Source organism: Papilio xuthus, unplaced genomic scaffold (assembly GCF_000836235.2).
Source record: "Papilio xuthus unplaced genomic scaffold, Pxut_1.1 DF825017.1, whole genome shotgun sequence".
NCBI classification, from domain to species: domain Eukaryota; kingdom Metazoa; phylum Arthropoda; class Insecta; order Lepidoptera; family Papilionidae; genus Papilio; species Papilio xuthus.
This window is the reverse complement of record NW_013533632.1, coordinates 1,587,349-1,608,549: the sequence shown is the minus strand read 5'-3', so window position 1 is coordinate 1,608,549 and position 21,201 is coordinate 1,587,349. Positions and strand designations below refer to the sequence as shown.

The window sequence follows — 21,201 nt, the reverse complement described above, 5'->3', positions numbered from 1 at the left end:
ATTTTATTTTTTAATTATCTTTTTTATTTTTTAATTATATTGAAAGTTATTGATTGAAAGGAACCCATGAACATGGTATACTATGTTTGTTATATATAAATGTGAAAACTTAAATGTAGGCGTTCTAGCAATGTAACTCAAAATAATAATATTTTTCATCAAAATTCCAAATATACAGATGTAAATAAATATGAATGTGACTTCATAAGTTTTTATTTCTGGTACACTTTTACACGAACTTATTTTCATTCACTTTAAAACAGAGACAATATGTTATTGTATTATAGAATAGTTTTAGCAGTGGAAATACACGTTTAGTTTTGAAATCTAACATACAAATGATGTTTATTGAATACAAACACTGACCGGTACTAACTACGCTCGTCTTTTGTAATCCCAGCTTATGCCTCTAGAATATAGACAGGTCAGAGATATTGCTTTTCTCAGAAAATTCAATACGCTATTCCGGTACATACACACAGTTATAATCTTTATGCATATGTTCTAGTCTAAAGGATACGCATTGACTTTACCTTTTATTGTGAACTAGCTGTCGCCCGTGACTCAGTTTATGCGAAATTAAAAAACATATTAATTAGGCTATGTGTTCTTCCAGACTATGTTTTACAACTATGCCAAATTTCAGCGAGATCTATTCAGCCGTTTATATAGGAAAAATGGGGATGTTTTTATGGTTTTCCTTTGCAATTATTGGAATTTTTCTCACCTTTTAAACCTTCTCTGGACCTCCACGAACATTTCAAGATAAGATAAATCCGTTCAGCCGTTTTCGAGTTTTAGCGAGACTAACAAACAGCAATTGATTTTTATATATAGATTATAACTGTAACAAATAATGATTTAAAAGTGTAATATTTTTTTAACATTTCAAAGAGGTTTTATATTTACCATAGCTTCACTTGCTATTAAATATGCTAAAATGTTCGTTAATGTCCAACAAGACGCCTCGACCATTATTCTAAACGAATAAAAAATAAAAATGTCTATCGCTTGTAAAAGCTTGTTTATGTTAATTTTATAAAGTCTTGTATTAAGATTCTTTTACGTTGAATAGTTATGGTTTCGTTCGTGGAAAATTATTTAAGTTCAAATGAATATTATACAATATAATAAGCCCGGCTTAATTGTTCGAAAAATACGAATCCAATGACATCGCATTCGTTAAAATTAGCTTCAGTTTGTGAAAATTAAATATAAAAAACATACATACCCACCCACACGCGATTTAACCCTCATGTCAGTCGGGCAAAAGTAAAAAAAAAATACGTTTCAGTTTTTATCCAATAAAGTGATTTGTATCTGAATAGTGTATGAAAATAATGGAAAATAAACGTGGTTTTGTTATGAAATACTTGGTTAGTGTCGATACAAGTTAGCAGACAGGAGAAAATAGCCCGAGCACCGCAAAAGCGACAGCGCACCCGCGCTGTTATTGTAAAAATAAAATAGCTATTACTGTAAAAAATCAATTTGCGGCTCGAGCGAGAATGTCAGCTGCCGTATGCAATCTCCACAACTGAAAAGAATAAATAAACACATTGTATTTCTGTTTGTACCATGTTCTGTTTGTGGAGCCATCTCCCTTCTATTCAATTGCGTATGTAAATGTCTGTACGAACAGCTGCACTACAAAAGTTTAGCATATCTCCACTTATATTAGCTGGCATAGTTGTTTAATGCTATCTTACAATAGGTACGGACTCATTACATAGATACCGTAAGCCGGCTGTTACACAGAATGTATTTAATCGCCTGAAGCATTACTTTGATGTAAGCTTTCTCATTTAGCCTTTTGTCCTTTCGTCTACTATTTTAAAAACGTTCCACTAAAACTCTCGGTATTTATTTAAAATTAAACTTAAGTACCGTAATAGTTGGGAATTGTTGTGCTATGGAGACGTTTGTGCAAATACGATATAAAATTCAGCGAAGATAAAGGAATAGCGATCTTTGTGAGATAGAAAAATATAACAGTACGCTTTGAGGAATTCTATTAAACTCAGGGAAATGGGTATTAAAGTATTTATCTTTCAAATACGCGAGAGCAATAAAATATGGACGGTCAGAGGTGTTCGTAATTATATAAATATTTATATAAAAATGTGTTTGTACTAAATATAGTTTATAATACGTTATGGCAAACAGTATATAGTATTGCAAATATCGATAAACAAATATGTTTTCACAATTATCTGCGTATAAACAAAAATCTGATTAAATTATTATTCATTTATATAAATGTGCATTTAAATTGAACATAACCACATTCGAATTTATGGTAAAACTAGCGGCCGCTCATGATTTCCACAGCGCGAAATTAAAAAAGTAGCCTTTAATATGCGTGCATCAGCTATCCTCCCGTACAAGTCCCGTCAAAATCAGTTCCACCGTTCCGGAGATTAACCGGAACAAATGCATCCTTGCGGACAACAGGCAGACAGAAATTTAAAAATTGTTTTTCGTCATCATCAAAGTAAATACATCAATTGTACGAAATATGATTTTTTTTAAGTATTACCGACATTCCAATTTTATTAAAATGTACACATATGTAACTTTCAAATATTAGGTTTAAAACTCTTTTTTCAAAGCAGACGTGCGGTCCAAACTGAAACATGAAGAAAGAACACATTCTCATTTAGTTCATGCGACGGGAACGCTCGTTTAACCGCACAATAAAGGCAGGACGGTAAAACTTACATCGTGAGGTTTTGATACTTTGATGAAAATATTATATGTATATTAAATTTTATAATTTTTACGGGATTATATAATACTTAAGTTATGATTCCAGATGGGACTATGGTTGAAAATTATACTGATTTATTTAACTATGAGTTTCCAATCTCAACACAAAAGAGGCTTGATATTGTTTATTTATTGTACTAACGTATCAGCAGTGAAAACTTACGGTAATATCTTGCTCGTAAACTTCATATGTATCCTAAGAAAATATGTATTTCGCATAGAATATTTTGATATATGCTATGAAAAGAGTTACATCTCTTATAGGATCTCTTAACAGATGTAACTCTCTTCGTTGCATTTACTACACGAATAAAATCTTATGCAGATAAAGCTCAGCCCATCTCGCATTCTCACCGCTGCAACTATTCTTAACTAGGATCAATAGCGCGGTCTTTGTTGACACTGAGTTATGAATTCAAGCCGTCTGGGGAGCAAACTACTTTTATCTTGGGGCCTGCAACGAAATTAATCCAGAAGAATATAACGAGGGACCGGAACTTGTTTGCAATTTCCTTACAGCTTTCTTTGCATACACTTTTAAGTCTGAAAGTGTATTATCAATGCGTTGTTCTTTTTTTATATAAATTAAATATTCAACTAATTAGTCTGGCTTATGGTTAAGTATACAGTAAGCGAACGCTCAGATCCAGCTGTTAGACTGTTGTCGTGAACCATATTATATTACAACAACTTTGAGCTTGTTTAGAATGGTTATAAAGACATTAGTAAATTAACTACAATTTTCTACTTTAGAAATTTTAAGTTAGGTGCGAGTTGGCTAGAAAAAAACGACGAGAGAACTTACTCAGCTGTCTCCTAATTTTAGTTTGCTAACAAATTGCAACTCGGTGTTATTGCAGTTTGTTCGCGACTATACAATTACTAAGGCACTCAGGCATCCTTAACTTTGTACACTTGATTGAATTAGCTAGGCGATACTCGAACCCATCCATATTATAAAGAAAATTAAATACGTAATATAACGTATAACGTAAAAAAAACGAAAATTAAACGTTAAACTGCATTTTATCCTGACTATATTTACGACAAGTAGTATAAATTATGCCTATAAATATATATACATACTAATGCATTATGAAAATAAATTGTCAAATTCCATAGAGATATGTTTTTATATTTGTGCTTTTAATATTTTAATGAATTTATGAAAGTATCAAAAATTGTTGTGCATTTTGTAAAATATCAATTCTGACTATTAGTGGCCGGCGATAGGGCGGAATACGCATCACAGCGCTTGCACGGAATTATTAATAAAACGTGTTTTGTGTACGAAGGCTGCACGCCGAATAAATTGAATGTGCCGGTACTGGCTAACATTGAATTCAATCCATTACATCAAACGAACAATCAAGTTGCAAACGAAATGCCACCTTCTGATTTTGTTACCCACATATCAATCTATACGCAAAAAGACATCTCAAATATATATGTAACAAAATGCCCAAAACCGTATAAAATGAATGAAACAATTTTACAAAATTACTTCATCGCTGTCAGCAGCTTTTTTGTGCCTATTGATAAGCCTTCCCCAATGCCTACAATTTTTTCATTACTTAATATTCAATTAGTCACGGAATCAATAACCATGGATGCCGATCGGCTGGACAATTGATTGCCATACATGGACCGCAGTATGTAACAGTCAACAAATAATCTATCCGACCGTACTTGTATGGGCGGGACTAATGTTTCTTAAAATTCCTAAATCTTTTTAGTTTTCCTGTCGTGTGTTTTCTTTCCGAGTAACTTTAACAAATAAGCTTAAATTACGCTACATGTAAATAAGTTAGGCGAGCAAGTTTGTTGTCTATTCAAATTAGGTCCTTTGTCCGAAATTTTAGCTAACTAAAATTTCCTTTAAACAGGCAAAGTGTAGGTAATGAAGGTTCTGAAATTCAAACGCATGAATAAAGATCGGCTTCCGTCCGGCTGGGTGCATACCACGGTCGATTGGACATACAGTGTAGCATCTATTAAATTTACCATATGAAGATAATGACCGATATTCACGCTGTTTTGATCTTAAACAGAGTGAATTAAACAGCTATCATTTTAGTTAGATAATTAAAGTGCATACACGCATATATTCTTAAAAGCATTTACGCACCATCTATAAGTTTTCACTTCCATTTTATCTAACAAAAAAATCGATACAATAATTGTTTCAATAAAAGCATCAATAAACAAGCGAACGATTCACCTGACTATCCTAATCCAAAGTATCCTAATCCTCGTCTAACCTTTGGAAATTATCAGCTAATTAACTATTCCGACATACTCCGATTGCAGATGTCCATGGGCATCGATGAATACCTCGGTGTTCCCTCTATTCGTTTGCAACCTTATCTTTAAAATAAATACTAAATAAAAATACTCCAAATAGTGCGGCTGCCCTTTTTTGTTATAAAAACTGCGGTACACTTATATTTAATCCTGAAATCTATATGACTAAAAATCTATGTTTTTCTTTACGATGCCACTTTTTCATAAAAAAGGACTCTATTGACGGGTTGTGAAAATATCTAGATTTAATAAGTTTAACACATTTTACGCGACGAATTCAAAAAAAAATAAGAAAAAAAAACATAGAAATTCTCTTAATGAAAAATATCTTACAAACTTTAGTGCAATCAGACTTAAGAAGTATAATTAAAAAGATTTCTCAAAATCGTTGAAAGAAAGTATAAAGGCGACGAACCTTTACTAAGATTTCTTAATCACAAGTTCACTTAAGCAACTGCTAATATAACTGCTTTTAGATTTATTCTACTCTTTTTGCTTGCGACTCCAGTCCAGCAGAATTAAAAGTAAAACTCATTAGTAGCCTATTTTCTCGTTCAATGCCAATTATCAGCAATATCTTTGAGCTGTTCTGAAGATACCTTCCAACAAACATCCAAACGTTCGCATTTTTAATTTTATTAATTACTAATATTATTATATAAATGCGAAAGTTTGGATGTATAGATGGATGTATGTGTTTGTTAGAATTTATCTCCCGAGTTGATTGAAATTTGGTATAGATGTAAAACATAGCTTGGAAGAACACATAAGCTACCAATTTTTTTTTTAAATTCCGCGTGCACAGAGTCGCGGGCTACTGCTAGTTAATAATATAGTAAGAAGTGAGTTTATTTACTCTGAGACTTTCCATTATTATTCACACTAAAATCCTTATAAAATGTGAAATTACTTATAAGTTTATTAAAATATTGTGGTGTGGGTCTTTTGTATTATATTTTTATATTTTCAGTGAATAAAACGATCAAAAGCTTTCTATTTACAAGGGTAGAGAATGTTTCACGTAAAGTGTATATGAATTTTCTCACGAGTATTTTTCTGTGTGTCCTCTACAGAAGGCGTCTAAGCTTCTAATCCGTTTTCACAGTAGACGTTTCAATACGTGAATATACAAAGGGACATCTGTTGCTCTATTTCAAAATACCTGTATACAAAATTCTTTGTTGAATATTCCAACTATTTTCGATATTCAATGGTACTTCGTTCGCATTACGCATTGTAATGCTTATTATGACAATTAACATCCATTAACCGCGAAATCGACAATGCGCGCTGTTAATTTTGCGATTTCAATGCTTTTGAATTGCATTGACAAATTGAAACGTCGATTTTATTATTACACAGTGTAAAATAAATGTGAATACAAAGAGTTAAAAATTATATTCAAGATTTAATATCCTCAAGTTACTGTAAAATGTATTTTTCAACGATTTTTGTGAAAAATAAATATTTATGCTAATAACGGCGAATTTAAAGGTTGTTCGCTATTTAATTAGTTTACGTTTCCATAGAAAAAACTAGTAGTACGATCGTGTTCGTAGCCACCGCGTAGACAGTGCTAAAGCACGTAGCTACAGCCTGGCTACGATGGTAGCTCGTGCTAAGATTTTAGATTAAGAAAAAAATTCAGAGCTGTCTAGTAATAACCATAATTAACAATTATTATCTAAACAATTTTAAACCACATTTTAACGAAAGCTACTTAAAATATTTTTTCATACATGAAATAATACCAAAAAGATAACGATTTTATACCTAGATACAAAAGTCTTGTCAGATAAAACTTATGTTTTATAGGACCTATCATCATTACTAAATAAATATAATTATTTATCTTATGTTCATTTCCAATGTATTAAATGTACCTACACCCCTTAACCCCTCCGTTTCTACAACATCGAACTCAATGAATACTGACAGGAATATTTGCATAAATCTATAAACGAGCGATTCATTTTATGATCATTATAATATTCATTATTATAAAATAAATTTGCAAAGGAAAGTTCCTACGGACTTTGTAATAAACAATGTGTCGAACTAACAACATCGTTAAGTTTCGTATCCGAGTTGAACGTGAACAAAGAGAAAAGCCCCAGACTGCCAGTTTAAAAGCATCAAACAATCAAAGGTATTATATTATGAACAAGCCACCTATTATTTGACGGTCATGTTAAAGGTAATTACAAAATTCATCTTTATCAAACATAAAAGCTATTTAGAAATGCTCTACTCTATTATAAATTATCTTACTAATTGGATAACTCGTTCGACAGATTGTTGCCATGCGTTTCCACAGCCGAAACACTTGTACATAAACATGTTGCTAAATCTATTTTTGAATGGAGTGAGGGTCGTCAATATGTTTCAGAACACGAGTAGAACAGTTGAAACTAACTTATTAATTCATTAAGATTTTTAGTAATTATATGTTTATTAAATGACTTAAAATTGGTGATATTATAAAAGTACTTTAACCCTTAGTGTGGCAATATTTCTTTATTGAAGAAAAGCAAAAAACAAAGTTAAAAAAAAATAAGTTAAAAATTATTTTTTAGTGTTCGTATATTTTTAAAAAGTTGTATGTATATATATACAAAATGAACATAAGGGTTAAAAGGCTCACTAAAGCACTTTTTGGTATGTTAAAAATAGAGGCGCACAAGAAAATGTCGCTCGTGTTTTCTTGTGCCACATCTACTTTAACTATCTTATTTTAACGAAATATTAAAGAACTTTAACAAAATTTTGTCGTGAAAATGTTGTCACTTTTCGTACCATTAGCGCATGAATTTAACGGTTTTTGTTGGCATTTTGCTGTAAAATTGCATTATTATTTAATAGTTTCAGAACAAAATATGAGAATATTGACTTGACACTTGTAATTCGTTTTATTTACAAGCTTTCATTTAGTCTGTTTAGTTTAGTAATTGTTAGTGTAAATCGCATGATGCTGCAAAATTGTGATGATATTGTGCTGATTTGATGATGAAGCTAGAATGATGGCCATAGGAATTTAAAACTTTTGAATCGTTCTAGCTAATAATTTGTCTTTTTTACTTTTTTTTTAGATTAACAAACTTGCTCCTAATAAGTTTTTAATGCCGTTTTATTTACTTCAAGGTAATTCTACGGTCTTTGCTAATATTTAGTAAAAATTTAGTATTGTTGTTAACGCAATTTAATTTAACATGATTTGCGTGATGTAATCATTTGGGCATTTCTCCTCGACCGTTGTGGCGCAATTACAAACGAAAGGTACCTTTATGCGAAATCTGAGCGTGGCTGCAGCGGCCTGTAATAATCTGTCCGCCGCCGATGCAAGCTGAAAGTCGTTGATAACGCACAGCGTAAAAGCGGATTGTCCGCGTCGTCGCATCACTGAACTGAAGTTTTATTCGAAACCTGTGCAACGATTGCTTGGAGCTGGACTCCGCTGTGAATACGACCTTAATCTATAATCCTATTCAATACTGATCCAATTGCCATCAGAGAAAATTATATTCACAATAGGAATAAATGAAGTTGAACGTCTTAACGGGTCGAAGCGATTTACCCCTCTACAATTTGTTAATTTCATTTTATCGAAGCAACTGAACGGAGATGCAATGAATAGAATCGATAGTCTCTTCTTTAAACTTAATTTAAAGTATCTACGTTGCTTCCATCCGTAAGCAGCTGACTACATTTAAAACTGTTAAATACCTTCTCTTGAAAGTATTTTATTTTATACTTGTCTTTTACTCTTTCACATTTTTGCTGATATTATTCACTGCATTTTTATAAAAACTTCCATTGAAGTTTAAAATTATTTTAAACTAATAATATCTCCTTTATTTAGTTGGTGTAAAATTTTATAAAATGCAGGCTTCAATAGTTTTTCTTTACCGCAGTTCTATTTTAATTTAAATAATAGCTTTACAAGGCAAAAGTAAACCCGTTCGGTCCGACGTCGGCAACTATGATCGGAAACTTAATATTCTAGATGGGCAAAATCAAGAGAACTTTCCTGAATATTATAATATTCCGTTACTTAAGTAATATTGTAATAAAGCTATTTTAACGGAAAGTACAACTCCTCTTGTTATAGTTACTTTATGGATGTTAAATTAATTACCCATCAGAGCGCTCGAGCTGCTAATTAAAAATAAAATGTAATAAACTCTTACGTTTATTAACAGTACGTGTCTCGTTTTACAGTTTTTATCATATTTATACTATATGTGTAACAATGACAAACAAAGAAATAAGTATGAATATACAGTCGTAGAGCTTAAGCTTAATGAATAATTGCGCTAATGACATGAAGGTACTAGTCATCAATATCAATTATTGAATGAACACAAATTCAAATCCAAACACAAAGGCTCAATTAGAGAAGATTGGCAACCGTAGCAATAATTGTTTAAACAAATTATTCGATGTCTATTTTCAGCTTGGTTTTTGTTTGATGAAATAAATTAACACCGGTAACAATACAAAATGTATAAAAAATATTTTCCTTCCAAACAATACTATTTTGTAAACAAAGGGATTATTTAATTTTTATGTGTACTTTGATAGTTTTGAATTAGAATAGTCACTACGAAACTAAATTTATCAATTCTGTATTACTTCCAAAAACTGTATTATACGTCGTTGCAATAATACTTAAACATTATTAATAACGCCAACGTATATTTTAAATACCTATGTAAAATGTATCTCTCAAATATTCATTTCAACTTTATAAATTACAATTTCAACTCTTTGTACCGCGCAGTTTTCGGAAAATAACATTTTCAACATTAAGTTTAAAATAGTGAAATAGCGTAAATTAATAAAGTCTAGGTATCCATTTGGAATAAGGTATATTCAGGATTCTAGTTTGCATCTGAATTTGCATTCAACATTCCTCACTATATTTCCGAAAAGGAAATGAACAGTTTCATTGTAAACCCGAATATAACAAGAGTCAAACTTTTGTTTGTTACGCAGATAGGGTGTTGTAGTTAATTGTTTTGTGTGCAGTGTCTCGTGCGATATTGCGAGCTGCCATAAAGTTTGGATGGCACTATACCAAGGTAAACTACTATTAACAATTGTGCAACAATTTCCTTCACTGACCACATATAATAGAAATGGTAAGCCACATAGTTTAGGGCGGTTTTCAATAAATCCTTACGAGGATTCTACGGATTGTTTCAACATTTAATTTCCTATACTTTGTTGCATATCTATAAAGTATAGGCAAACATTAAGTTTGAATTTTAATATTAATTTTATTTCAGATTTTACATATATATTTCTATTTTGTACTAGTTGTCGCTCGCGACTCCGTCCGCAAGGAATTAAAAAAAACTTAATTAGTAGCTTTTGTGATCTTCCAGACTTTGTTCTATATGTTTGATTAGAGTACTTTTATAGGCAATAAACCTTTAGATATATTATAATATGACAAAAAAAATCATCTTTCATCATGTGAATGGTAAAAATGAGGAATTTGCAGGAAGGAATAAATATAAAAGACAGAAGCGATGCATTAGAAATCTCCGCTTGGTTTTATAAATCAGATCTGCACGGAATCTATTTCCCGTCAACAATAAATCTGACAATAGCGGGCAGATTCCTCCCTATTGTTACCAATTTAAGAAATTCGTTTCAACACCCAGACGCGACGTGGCGTCTTTCGGAAGTCGACATTTGCGTCTGAATATTCTTACATTATAGACGCCCCGCTCAAATAATTCCTTCATTTTCGTGTTTAAAAATTTCAAATTGCAAGAAAGTAAAAATGGTGCGGTTCGTTATATGTATAAAATATATAGAAAAGTGTAGTACTGCTGTAGTAAGGGTCAATTAAAAACAAATATTGACTAACGAGAACGAACTGTAGTGAAGTTTTATTGTTAAAATTTTTCCGAACAAGTTGCATGCTGTTCCATGTTGTTTTACGTTACTTTTTTAATATAAATGAAATTGAAAAATAATATCGAACCATCCGTTGAAAAGAGTTCCATATCTTGACAGATGTAACCCTTTTACGAAAACAATACGAATACGAAAACAAATATCGATATGTTCAAAATGAATTAAATGTTCACCAATACGATTTGTATTTTTTAAATATTTCTTGTTTTGTTTTAGGACGATCCGGTGCCTTCCACCCATATAGACCGGTTCATCCCTGTAAGCGTGCCGCCTCGCATCTCATCCATAGATGAGAGCCCAATCAAGGTTACTCCGTTGCCACTGGATGTGAGAGTACACACCCGGCATGTTTCACCTATGTACCCGAGGAAGCTGAAGCCTGAGGCTTTGTATGAGCGCCGACAGGGCTACAACCATCGTTTTTCTAGTCCAAGGCTCCTACATCTAAGCCCATGCCGAGGCACCCGCCCCTCTTCGCGGAACTCTCTCACCTCCCGGCTTTCGAGCAGCCACAACTCTCTTATTACTCAGTTCCAAGCTGACGATTCGAACTTCATTACTCAAGCGATATCTCATGACACGCTCTCCGCCAAAACTTCGGATATAACGGACATGTACAATGTCCCATTTGACAGCGATATCTACGCGGTTCCTATAGATATGGTGCGTCCTAGCCATAGCAATACTAGGGGGAAGCCCAAGAAGCCATCCAGACCCAACAAGAGACGTGGCAAGAGCACCCCACAGAACATCGGTAGCAACTTTACCCCGGTGGAAAGGAGCCATAGGCCAAAAGATTCTAGTCGGCCGAAGGACTCCAAAACTAAAAGGCACAGCTTGCCTAGTTCCTCGGCCAAGAAGAACACCACTGATTCGGACACCGATTCGCTTCATCTCACTTTGCGAGAAATGCGAAAGTATTTACATACTCTGTACTCTAGCTCGAGCGACTCTGAATGCCGCAATACTATCCACAAGAAGAGCAACACTATAATAACTAATGTTGGTATCCATATGCGGCACACAACCAACAAGGAGTCCGCTACTACAGTGTTCTTAAAAGAGACTAATGAAATTCCCAGACCGGTGGAAGCGAATAACAACCACAGAAATACGAACAAGAATTCGGCGTCCACTACGACGAAGGTTAAGAAGCATAAGGAGAACGCTCCTAAGGAAGCACCGGAAGTCGAGAAACCAGAGAAGGTGACGAAGAAAACTTCGAACGCGAAAACGAAAATGTCTCCTGTGAGGATGCTGTCGATGAATCTGAAGCAGAGCTTCTGCAACTTGTTCCGGTGGCGGCGCTCGGGGTCGGAGGAGGCGTCAAGCACGTCGCGTCCGGCGCCCGCCTCGAGCCGCACCGTAACCAGCTCGCCGCCTGCCGCCGTGCGCCGAGCCCTGCCACCGCTGCCGCAGTCACCGCAGTCATCCCACACCACGCACTTGGACTTTGCCACTTCTATTCAAAAAGTTAAGGATGTAAGTTGAACGTGGTTTACTTCATGTGTCGATTCAAATACTAAAAGCAATTAATCAATCGATTGAGTTGATACATGTTTATGATTTCAGTACCCGTGGTATTGGGGCCCCATATCTGTGGAAGCGGCTGAGAAGATTCTCTCCAACGAGCCGGACGGCTCATTCATTGTACGCGACAGCAGTGACGACCACTACATCTTCACACTTACCTTCAAGCTCAACGGTCTCCGACATGTTCGCATCGAACACGATCAAGGTATGTCTTTATACTGTTTTGGTCCTAGCATAATAGTCGCGTAGTGAAAAGGAGACTTATCTATTATCGTTCTCAAGTTATTAGGTTGCCTAGGGTATTTTTATTTAATGATACATCGAAACCATAAAGATTCATTAATTTTACGATAGGGACTTTTAATAGGTTTAACATATAATGATGTTCTATAAAATTTAAGTTGTATGAGAATTGTTGCAGTTTCACAAATTTGTCATTATTTGAATGGGCTTTATTATTTAGAACTAATTTGTTCTGAGCAAATAGATTACTATTTCAAATATTAACATGTAATCTAATAGATGTCCACTTCTAAACAACGTATAGAACAATCAATTTTGTGATAATTCAATCATCTCGTGGAGAGTACCTCCTCAAACAATTGAATTAGCAACTGGCATGCGGACGGCAAGAGGACTCTCCTATACGTCTGCGGCATCGTTATCTTTGACAAGCATTTGTGCTCATTCGGATACAAACGGCCAGTACTCGAGACTGAATCTCAAGTATTTGGGATGTAACTCTAAGTTTCCATTGTCGAAACACTTGTGTAAAACATATTGTAATTGCTCAATGATTGGTTAGATGCTACAATGTTTAAATAGAAATATAAACTGTTTTAATCTTAGTATTAATTACATAATTAATTTTTATTACTCTTAAGTTTTATTGAATCTCAGTTAAAGATTATCTGAATTTAATAAGTATTTAGTTTAATAGTTTTGTATGCGGTCAGAATAGTGTTGTTTTTTCAATGAACGCGTGTATTTGTAAGTTGAATTACCAAAGCTTAAAAAGTGAACAGCGCGGTGAACAAATATTGACGGACAATAAAGGATTTGATTGCACAGCGTACGAGTAAATTAAGCGTTTGTTTTATTTCTCACTTCATACGTCAATATGTACCCCGAATGGACTATTTTCTCTCGAATCGTGTTTTTATTTTAATTTCATTTGCATCTTTTTAACATATTAAAGCCTGTGGCAATGAATCGTTTTTATTCGGATTAAAACTTTTTACTAAAAATTGAATATTGAGCTATTGTTGATAAAAGAATATTTTGGTAGCAATATTATACTACATATAGGAGCTAAGAAATACATAAGTCGTTATAGTAGGTCACATGTTATACGACTTGATTTGGCACATCGTGTACAAGAAAATTCTTTACCCGACGTGCCAGCTCAAGCACCTGGTACTACACGTTACCGCGAAATGTAACCCTCCTTGCAGCTTAACAGTAAAAGTATTTATTTGTCTCTCATCAGGTAACTTCTGCTTCGGCGGTTGCACGATGTTCAAAGCGCAGACGATAGTTGAATTCATCGAGAACGCAGTGGAGACGTCGCGTTCCGGCCGCTATCTGTTCTTCCTGAACCTACGGCCAGTGCTGGGGCCGGTGCGTGTGCAGCTGCTCTACCCCGTGTCACGCTTCAAGCGCGTCCAGAGCCTGCAGCACACCTGCAGGTCAGTGGGACATATAGTCCAAAGATTGAAAGCAGCTGAATTGTTTAGCTTTTAGCAATAAAAAGATGGTGCAACTCTTGAGAATAGAAACGCAAATAGAATTCGATACTTCGCTCTTCAAATGTATAAGTTAGGAGTGGACATAAAAACGTATCTGCAATAATATTGCTTTTCTGTAAATCCCTTGACAAGATTCCAAGATTTTAATTTTTTCCGTGTTTATAAATTTCAGATTCGTGATTCTTAAATACGTGCGACGCGATCTGATCAGCAGTCTGCCACTACCTCGTCGTCTGCTGGACTACCTCAGCGCTACTCATTACTACTCAGAATTACTAGCCGAAATGTAAGCTGCCAATGATGTCAACGATAAATCGTCACATCCGGCGAAAATTGTTACATCTTTTAGTATATTTATAAGAGATGTAACTTTTTTCGATGGATGAGTCGATAAATTACCCGATTCCTGAAGGCCACTCAACCACATCGCACTCAACGGTAAAGTCTAAGTATATTTTAGATGTTAGTATAAGTAACACTGTCACATTCAGTACGAAATATTTCTCGTCAACTAGCAACATAAAAAAAAACATCATGGTGTAACTAGATTTAAGTTTCGATGTAAAATTGTGTATTTATGTACACAGGCGTACGTTTAGTAACTTTACAAATTTTGTATTTGAAATCTTTCCCATTTAATACTTGATCGTGTAGCAATTTAGCTAATTATAAATGATCATTTCGTTATGGGAAAGGATTTCTTATTAAAATATTTTAAAAATTTGTTTTCAAATGAAATTTGATGTCAACGAAATACATTTTTTTTATTGCTATTGATTTTTAAGCTAAATACAGCTTATATTAATTCTAAATCTTAAAATGTTGGCTGTGGTACAAAGCAGTATTAGATTAGTATATTTAATGCGTGTTTAAGATAATGATGATGTTCTGTAGTCGATTGTAAAGTCACAGATGCCTGACAAAAACTCATTCGAGGTAAAGAGTTACATCTCATAAGGGTACATACGACATGTAACTCTTTTCATTTGATGTGTAATAAACTATACACCACGACAGAATGCCTTAAAATCATGCACCAATTATATATAATAAGTTAGGTTATACCTTAAAATTGCAAAAAAAAAAGAAATGTAAATTCGTAAAAAAACATGATAACGTTAAGTTTTAATTTTGCAAAAAAAAAACATTTTTGGTGTTTTAATTTGATAAAATAAGCATCTAGTGTCACTTTAATATTGGCTGTTTTAGAATAGGATTTACGCTATTGTATAATAGTGTAATATATATGAAACTGATTGATTCATTTGAAAAGAAATATTTTTGTAATAAAATTAAAAAAAATCAACACGTAACGTCGATTATTGGTAAATTAATTAATTCATCATCGGCTAGTTACGATAAAAAAAATCAATTTTTTTAATAAAAAAAGCATAATATCAAAAAACAAGGTTCCATCTGATAAGTAAGAAATGCAACGTAACGTTTAATTTTTATAAACCGACTGACAAGAGGATGTGTGGGGTGTCATACGATTCGTTTATCTCTGGATATCTTAAGATATGACATAAGCGCAAAACTAATTTATAGTGTATATAAGAAATAAAATTCTAAAGTCGTATAAACGAGTTCGAATTTCACTCGACATTTTTTAAAATGATAAATCCCATTTACGATATTTCCGGCTTTATTAAAAAAAACAGTATATTTGTTTCAAAATGAAGTTAATAGATGGAGCTGTTTCGTTCAATAGGCATCTCAGTCAGTCGGGTTTTTTAAGGTTAGGTTATATCACAAATTCTAAAGTAAGCACAACTAAAATGATAAAAACAATTCATTACTACATTTAACACAAAGTTAATTTTAATATTTAATTATAATTATATGGACATAATACCTCCAGTTTAGCTTATATATAACGATAACTATGTCACTAGTTTAGTACATAATACATTCACATATAGAATACAGTAGAGTCACAAAATAATAAATGGTATTCATATATTTATATACATATATACTCCAATAACACATATATATTTATTCCCGTAAGTTTGCGAAATATAAATCATAAATGTATTAGTATTATTACTAATATTATTTTCCTTCAGAATTATAAAATACACTGCGAAATATTAATCCATTCGTATACATAAAAGTACATTTGTGGTAACGAATGACCTTGAGAAATGATGTACTAGATCTAGATATGGAAATTACCATTATATAATTTTTCTTTTTAATGCTCAAAAATGCACATTTCGTTATTGGACTCATTACGGATTACTTTTTCATACATTCAGATTGCTTTGTATTAGTTGTTTGTATGTTCACAAATGAAAAAAAAACAATAAATATAATTTTACAAAAGAAAACATAATATTTACATACATAATAAACGAGGCATTATTTCCTTACTAATTATGATGAATATCTGACATGATAAATTAGAAGCGAGAGGTGTGCTAGGACTTGCGCTAAATTGATGTCCTTGCTCTCTTCCTACCCCTTTAGGTAACAGGCATGAGTTATGTGGTTATAAGTTCTGAAGGAAAATAATAAAAAACACACATCATAATCATTGTTAACTTCACCTCAGCGCGGAATAACTGCGTTCAGTCATTCAATCACGTAGTTATATATTACATATAATTAATATATAAGGAAACGCAATATATTATAAGAGTTAATTAGCAATAAGTATCGTCATAATACATAGGTATAAATTCTCCCCATCTTATATACTTTTGTAGTGCAATATTCGTATCTGTTAGGTAAATCTGGCCGATTTATTTAAAAAAAGAAGGTTTTATATGGTATCGTGGTCATAGAGTGGTTACCCTTTTTAAAATTGTTTTTCCAGAGGCTTGGTAGATTTAAAAATTTGATTTCTTTTAGATTGCACCCTATTATATTGCCAAAATAAATATAATTGAATTTCTTTTAAGTATGAACTTGGCATGAATAATGTGAAAGTGATATGATAAGAACAAGGAAAGATAAATCGACATACGAAAATTGTGTCTCAGTCTAATTGTATGAAAGAAAGAGAGTGGTGAAAAAGATGTCTCTGTTTTACGTGTGAGAGTGAGTAGGATAGAAGTCTATCTCGACGTATGAAAAGAGATAGGCAAAGTCTTTCTCATTTTGGAAGGAAAATTTTGTGCCGATATTCAGGGAGCTAATTTCATAGTCGAGTCTTTGTTTATCTTTTTGACTTGAAGATAAATTACATATCAATGGTATATTCGGTTGAATGTCAAAGATCCTGAGAGTCTTAAACAGAAAAAATAACCCTAAAAAATGAACATAAGTGCTTGTATACTAAAAATATTGATCTCTACATTTGTATGTGTGCGTGATTTTTTTTTTCATTCGTAATAACAGCTTCTAAATAGTTTAAATAATTTATAAAAAGAATCTTATTTATATATAAAATTTACAATGCATGTAGTTTTTAATTTTATAATAATTTTCACCGAACTTTTTTTTTACCTCCTAATAATAATTCAAAGAGGCCTTAACATCATAAAAATGACATATAAATGCAATTTAAATGCAAAACATTTAAGATATGTTTTAGTTAACATCAAGTGATTTAACACGTTCAATGCTACCGAATGTGATTTTTAAAAAGTAAAAATCGTAGTGGCATTCAAAGTGTTTGTAGCGATCTTTATATTGGTTAATGTACATATGTAATATACACATTTATGGTTGAAGGATGTTATTTACCCAGCAATGAAGTTTCTAATAATCTTGCTTCTATAGAAAATATTATAATATAAAAACCAAAGATTAAAATCTTTTTAAGTTATCTCTAGCCGTGACTAGTTTGATTATTACTATCGTTTTTTAATGTTTTTTTTTTTTAGTTTAGGTATCAATAAATTTCATGTTATATTTGCTTTAGCATGCTGTTAATATTATTTTAATTAATATTCTAATTTTTAATATTAATGTTACTTCTTTGGTTGCTTCCTAGTTTTAATTAATTGATTTGACACAGCTTAGATTTTTTTTTTGGTAAAATCATTTAATTTTTAAACTTCGTTGGAAATTTATACTTTTGAATATCATTTTGCCGACGGTTCTCTAAATAATTAGGTTTATTCTTTATCATTTCAGTTTATTTTGTTTGTGTTAATCACATCTCATGTAATATATTTAAACTATAATATAATAATCAATATGTTTATGTCCCTTTATTTTAAAGTCATACTGAATGCGATTTTCCGCTGTACGATAAAAGAACGTAAGATTTAAGACGAGAAATGAGGACTAATGTCTTTTCTTTACCATTTGATTCACGATAAAGAATAAACAATTTATACGTTAAACAAACTTGCGACTTTAGTTGCTGGTATAAAAAAAGTTTGTGTGTCTTGCGGACATGCCGTGTTTATTCCGGTTAATCTCCGAAATGGCCTGGCCGATTTTGAAGACACTTTGACGGGAATTTGATGCATGCGGGAATATTATAAGCTACTTTTTTTTTACAACAAAATTGCGTGTTATATCGCTAGGGTATTGTAAAAATGACGTATATTATGCGATGCAAACTTTATGGTAGCTCAGCTAAATATCATACGGGAAATGCATAAAGCACTTTTCGTATCGTAGTGGGCTTAGTTGTGCAGACAAAAGTTCGCAGCTAACCACAATTTATCATAAAATTTGAATTTTATAATAAAACATACACACAAAATGCAAATGCGTGTGAACATACTAAATCACACAGGAATTGATTCCTTTTTGAAACATTTACAAAATAGCATCGTCGAATAATTTCGCTGTAAAATTTATCCAAGTAAATCTAGCTCCGATTAAAGACTAATGACACTAACGGACAGGAGTACAAATAGAATTTTTACCATTGTAGAATTACTTAACAAATATCAAATAGCACTGAAGATTACCGTCAGTTTCCATTGCTCAAACATTCGTACAAAACATTTTGTTCTCTCTCTCTTTCTCTCTTTTAAAACTGAAATAACGACATCGAACCCTCTTATGAATAAAGTTATATCTTAGCTGGGATATCCATATTTTCGTAACTCTATTCGCCAGTGGAAGGGTAACGCAAGGAAAATATAAAGTTATTGTTTTATTTAATAATAAATGTTACATTTAATATTTGCAATTTATCTGACAACCGGTGATGAAGTGAAAAATGCTCACATCCCAAATACTAACTTTTTTTTAAATGTTATTACAATTAAACTATAATTTCCTTTAAAATTTTCAAGCAACAAACCTTTTCTAGCGATCTGAGTATGATCATTTAAAAAAAAATATATTCCCTGGTTCAGAAAAAGGTACGTAGGTTTCTGAGACTAAAATCTGTATATCATATCGTCATCCCTTACATTACCTTTGATAAAACAGAGATGAAAATATGTATAGCTGTAGATTTCCATCACCGATAAATTGGATAATTGTTAAATCATCCATGGGCGTCGGTTCAAATAATTTTAGGCGATTCGTTGCTCCCCCGTTTGTCCCCCTCTTCTATAAAAAAAAATATCTGTAAGTAAATAGAGAAATAAGTTTTTATTGAGCAATGAAATCTTACGGTGATAATTGATTTTTTTATGAATTTGCAATAGACATTGGAAACATTCCTTGTGTGTTTGTAATGAAACAACGATGGATTATATGTGAATAGTTAATTAATTAACGATTAAATCTAGGCTGTGGGTGAACCGAATAAACATAGTGATATAGTTCATTTGTAATTGATAGATAAGTCGGCTTGTGAGGATTCGTCTCTGGCCTAATCGTAAATGCACCGACGCGTACAAAATCATGTTCTTTCTCGTTGTAAGATTGATGTAGGTATTAGTGATCTTAGATTCGATAGCTATAAAATTAATTGCCTAAAAGTAATCTCTTTAACATTTGTCAATTTGTTGTGTATTTCGTGATAAATGTAACAATTCTTTTTTTTAGAAAATAAGAATATTTATTCGGTGTTTAAAATTATATGACAAAATTACGAAATAAAAAAAATAAAAAAATAAAACTGCAGATTATTATACTATGAGGTAAAACAATATAATCTAAGAGTCCCAAGCTTTAAAATGTTTAAATACCAGCTAATTGTAATTGATATTTGTTGTGCATTAATCGATTAGGCGTTCTCATGGATTGGATAAAAATAATATGTCGTTTACCTATAAATTTAACGAATAGTGTCGTCCTCATTTAGTATAGATATAATTTTACATATCGTTAAATATATTATCGTCGGCATTCAGCCCTTGCAGGTCATAAAGTGATATCTTAAATATAGTGGATAACATATACCACGTGATATTTTAGGTAAACACTATCGTTATAAGTAAAATATACTATGCATAATATTGCTATGTAATCATATGACAGTGGATTCAATGTATATCCTGTTATAATGTGTATATGATAGCTTACTGATAATTTACGTTTCCACTGTCGTAATACTTGTTAGACAACAATATGTTGTAATGCAAGTATTTCAACATTGAAATTGCACGGTATTTGTGTATTTAAATATACGTTTAAACGTTCTTGCTTAGTTTACGACGCGGTATAGCTGTTATAAAGCTGTATTTTAATCATTTACGTAGATAGAACGCACTGTGTAATTCCGGGATGCATTTATAATAACCAAAACATGTAAAAATATTAATATAAGATACGCTTGTAGTTGAATTCATAGATTTAAATTGACAAACAGTTTTATACAACTTATTCGATTTAGTTTTCATAATATACTTAGGATTCATAAAGTCTAAATGTGGTTTCAAATGCAATTAAATTTAACGGTCAAATACAGCATATTACGGGCATAAAGCACCTCACAGACGAGCGGATATGGTAGAATAATAATGTACGGAAAAGCTTCCTACACACTAACTATCGGAATTTGGTTGGAAACATATACTACTTTTGTAAGTGGTTTTTATGGTAATATAAGTGA

General features: G+C 32.3%; 1 protein-coding gene across 1 annotated transcript in view; it reads left to right on the top strand.

Moving 5' to 3' along the window:
* The window catches only part of LOC106126268 (uncharacterized), a 52,375-nt gene that overhangs the window by 27,475 nt on the left and 3,699 nt on the right, over window positions 1-21,201 (top strand). The window contains exons 3-6 of the mRNA XM_013323802.1: window positions 11,218-12,483; window positions 12,574-12,739; window positions 14,024-14,222; window positions 14,455-14,568. Coding sequence (XP_013179256.1) covers window positions 11,218-12,483; window positions 12,574-12,739; window positions 14,024-14,222; window positions 14,455-14,568 — 1,745 coding nt within the window. The remainder of the gene's footprint in view (window positions 1-11,217; window positions 12,484-12,573; window positions 12,740-14,023; window positions 14,223-14,454; window positions 14,569-21,201) is intronic.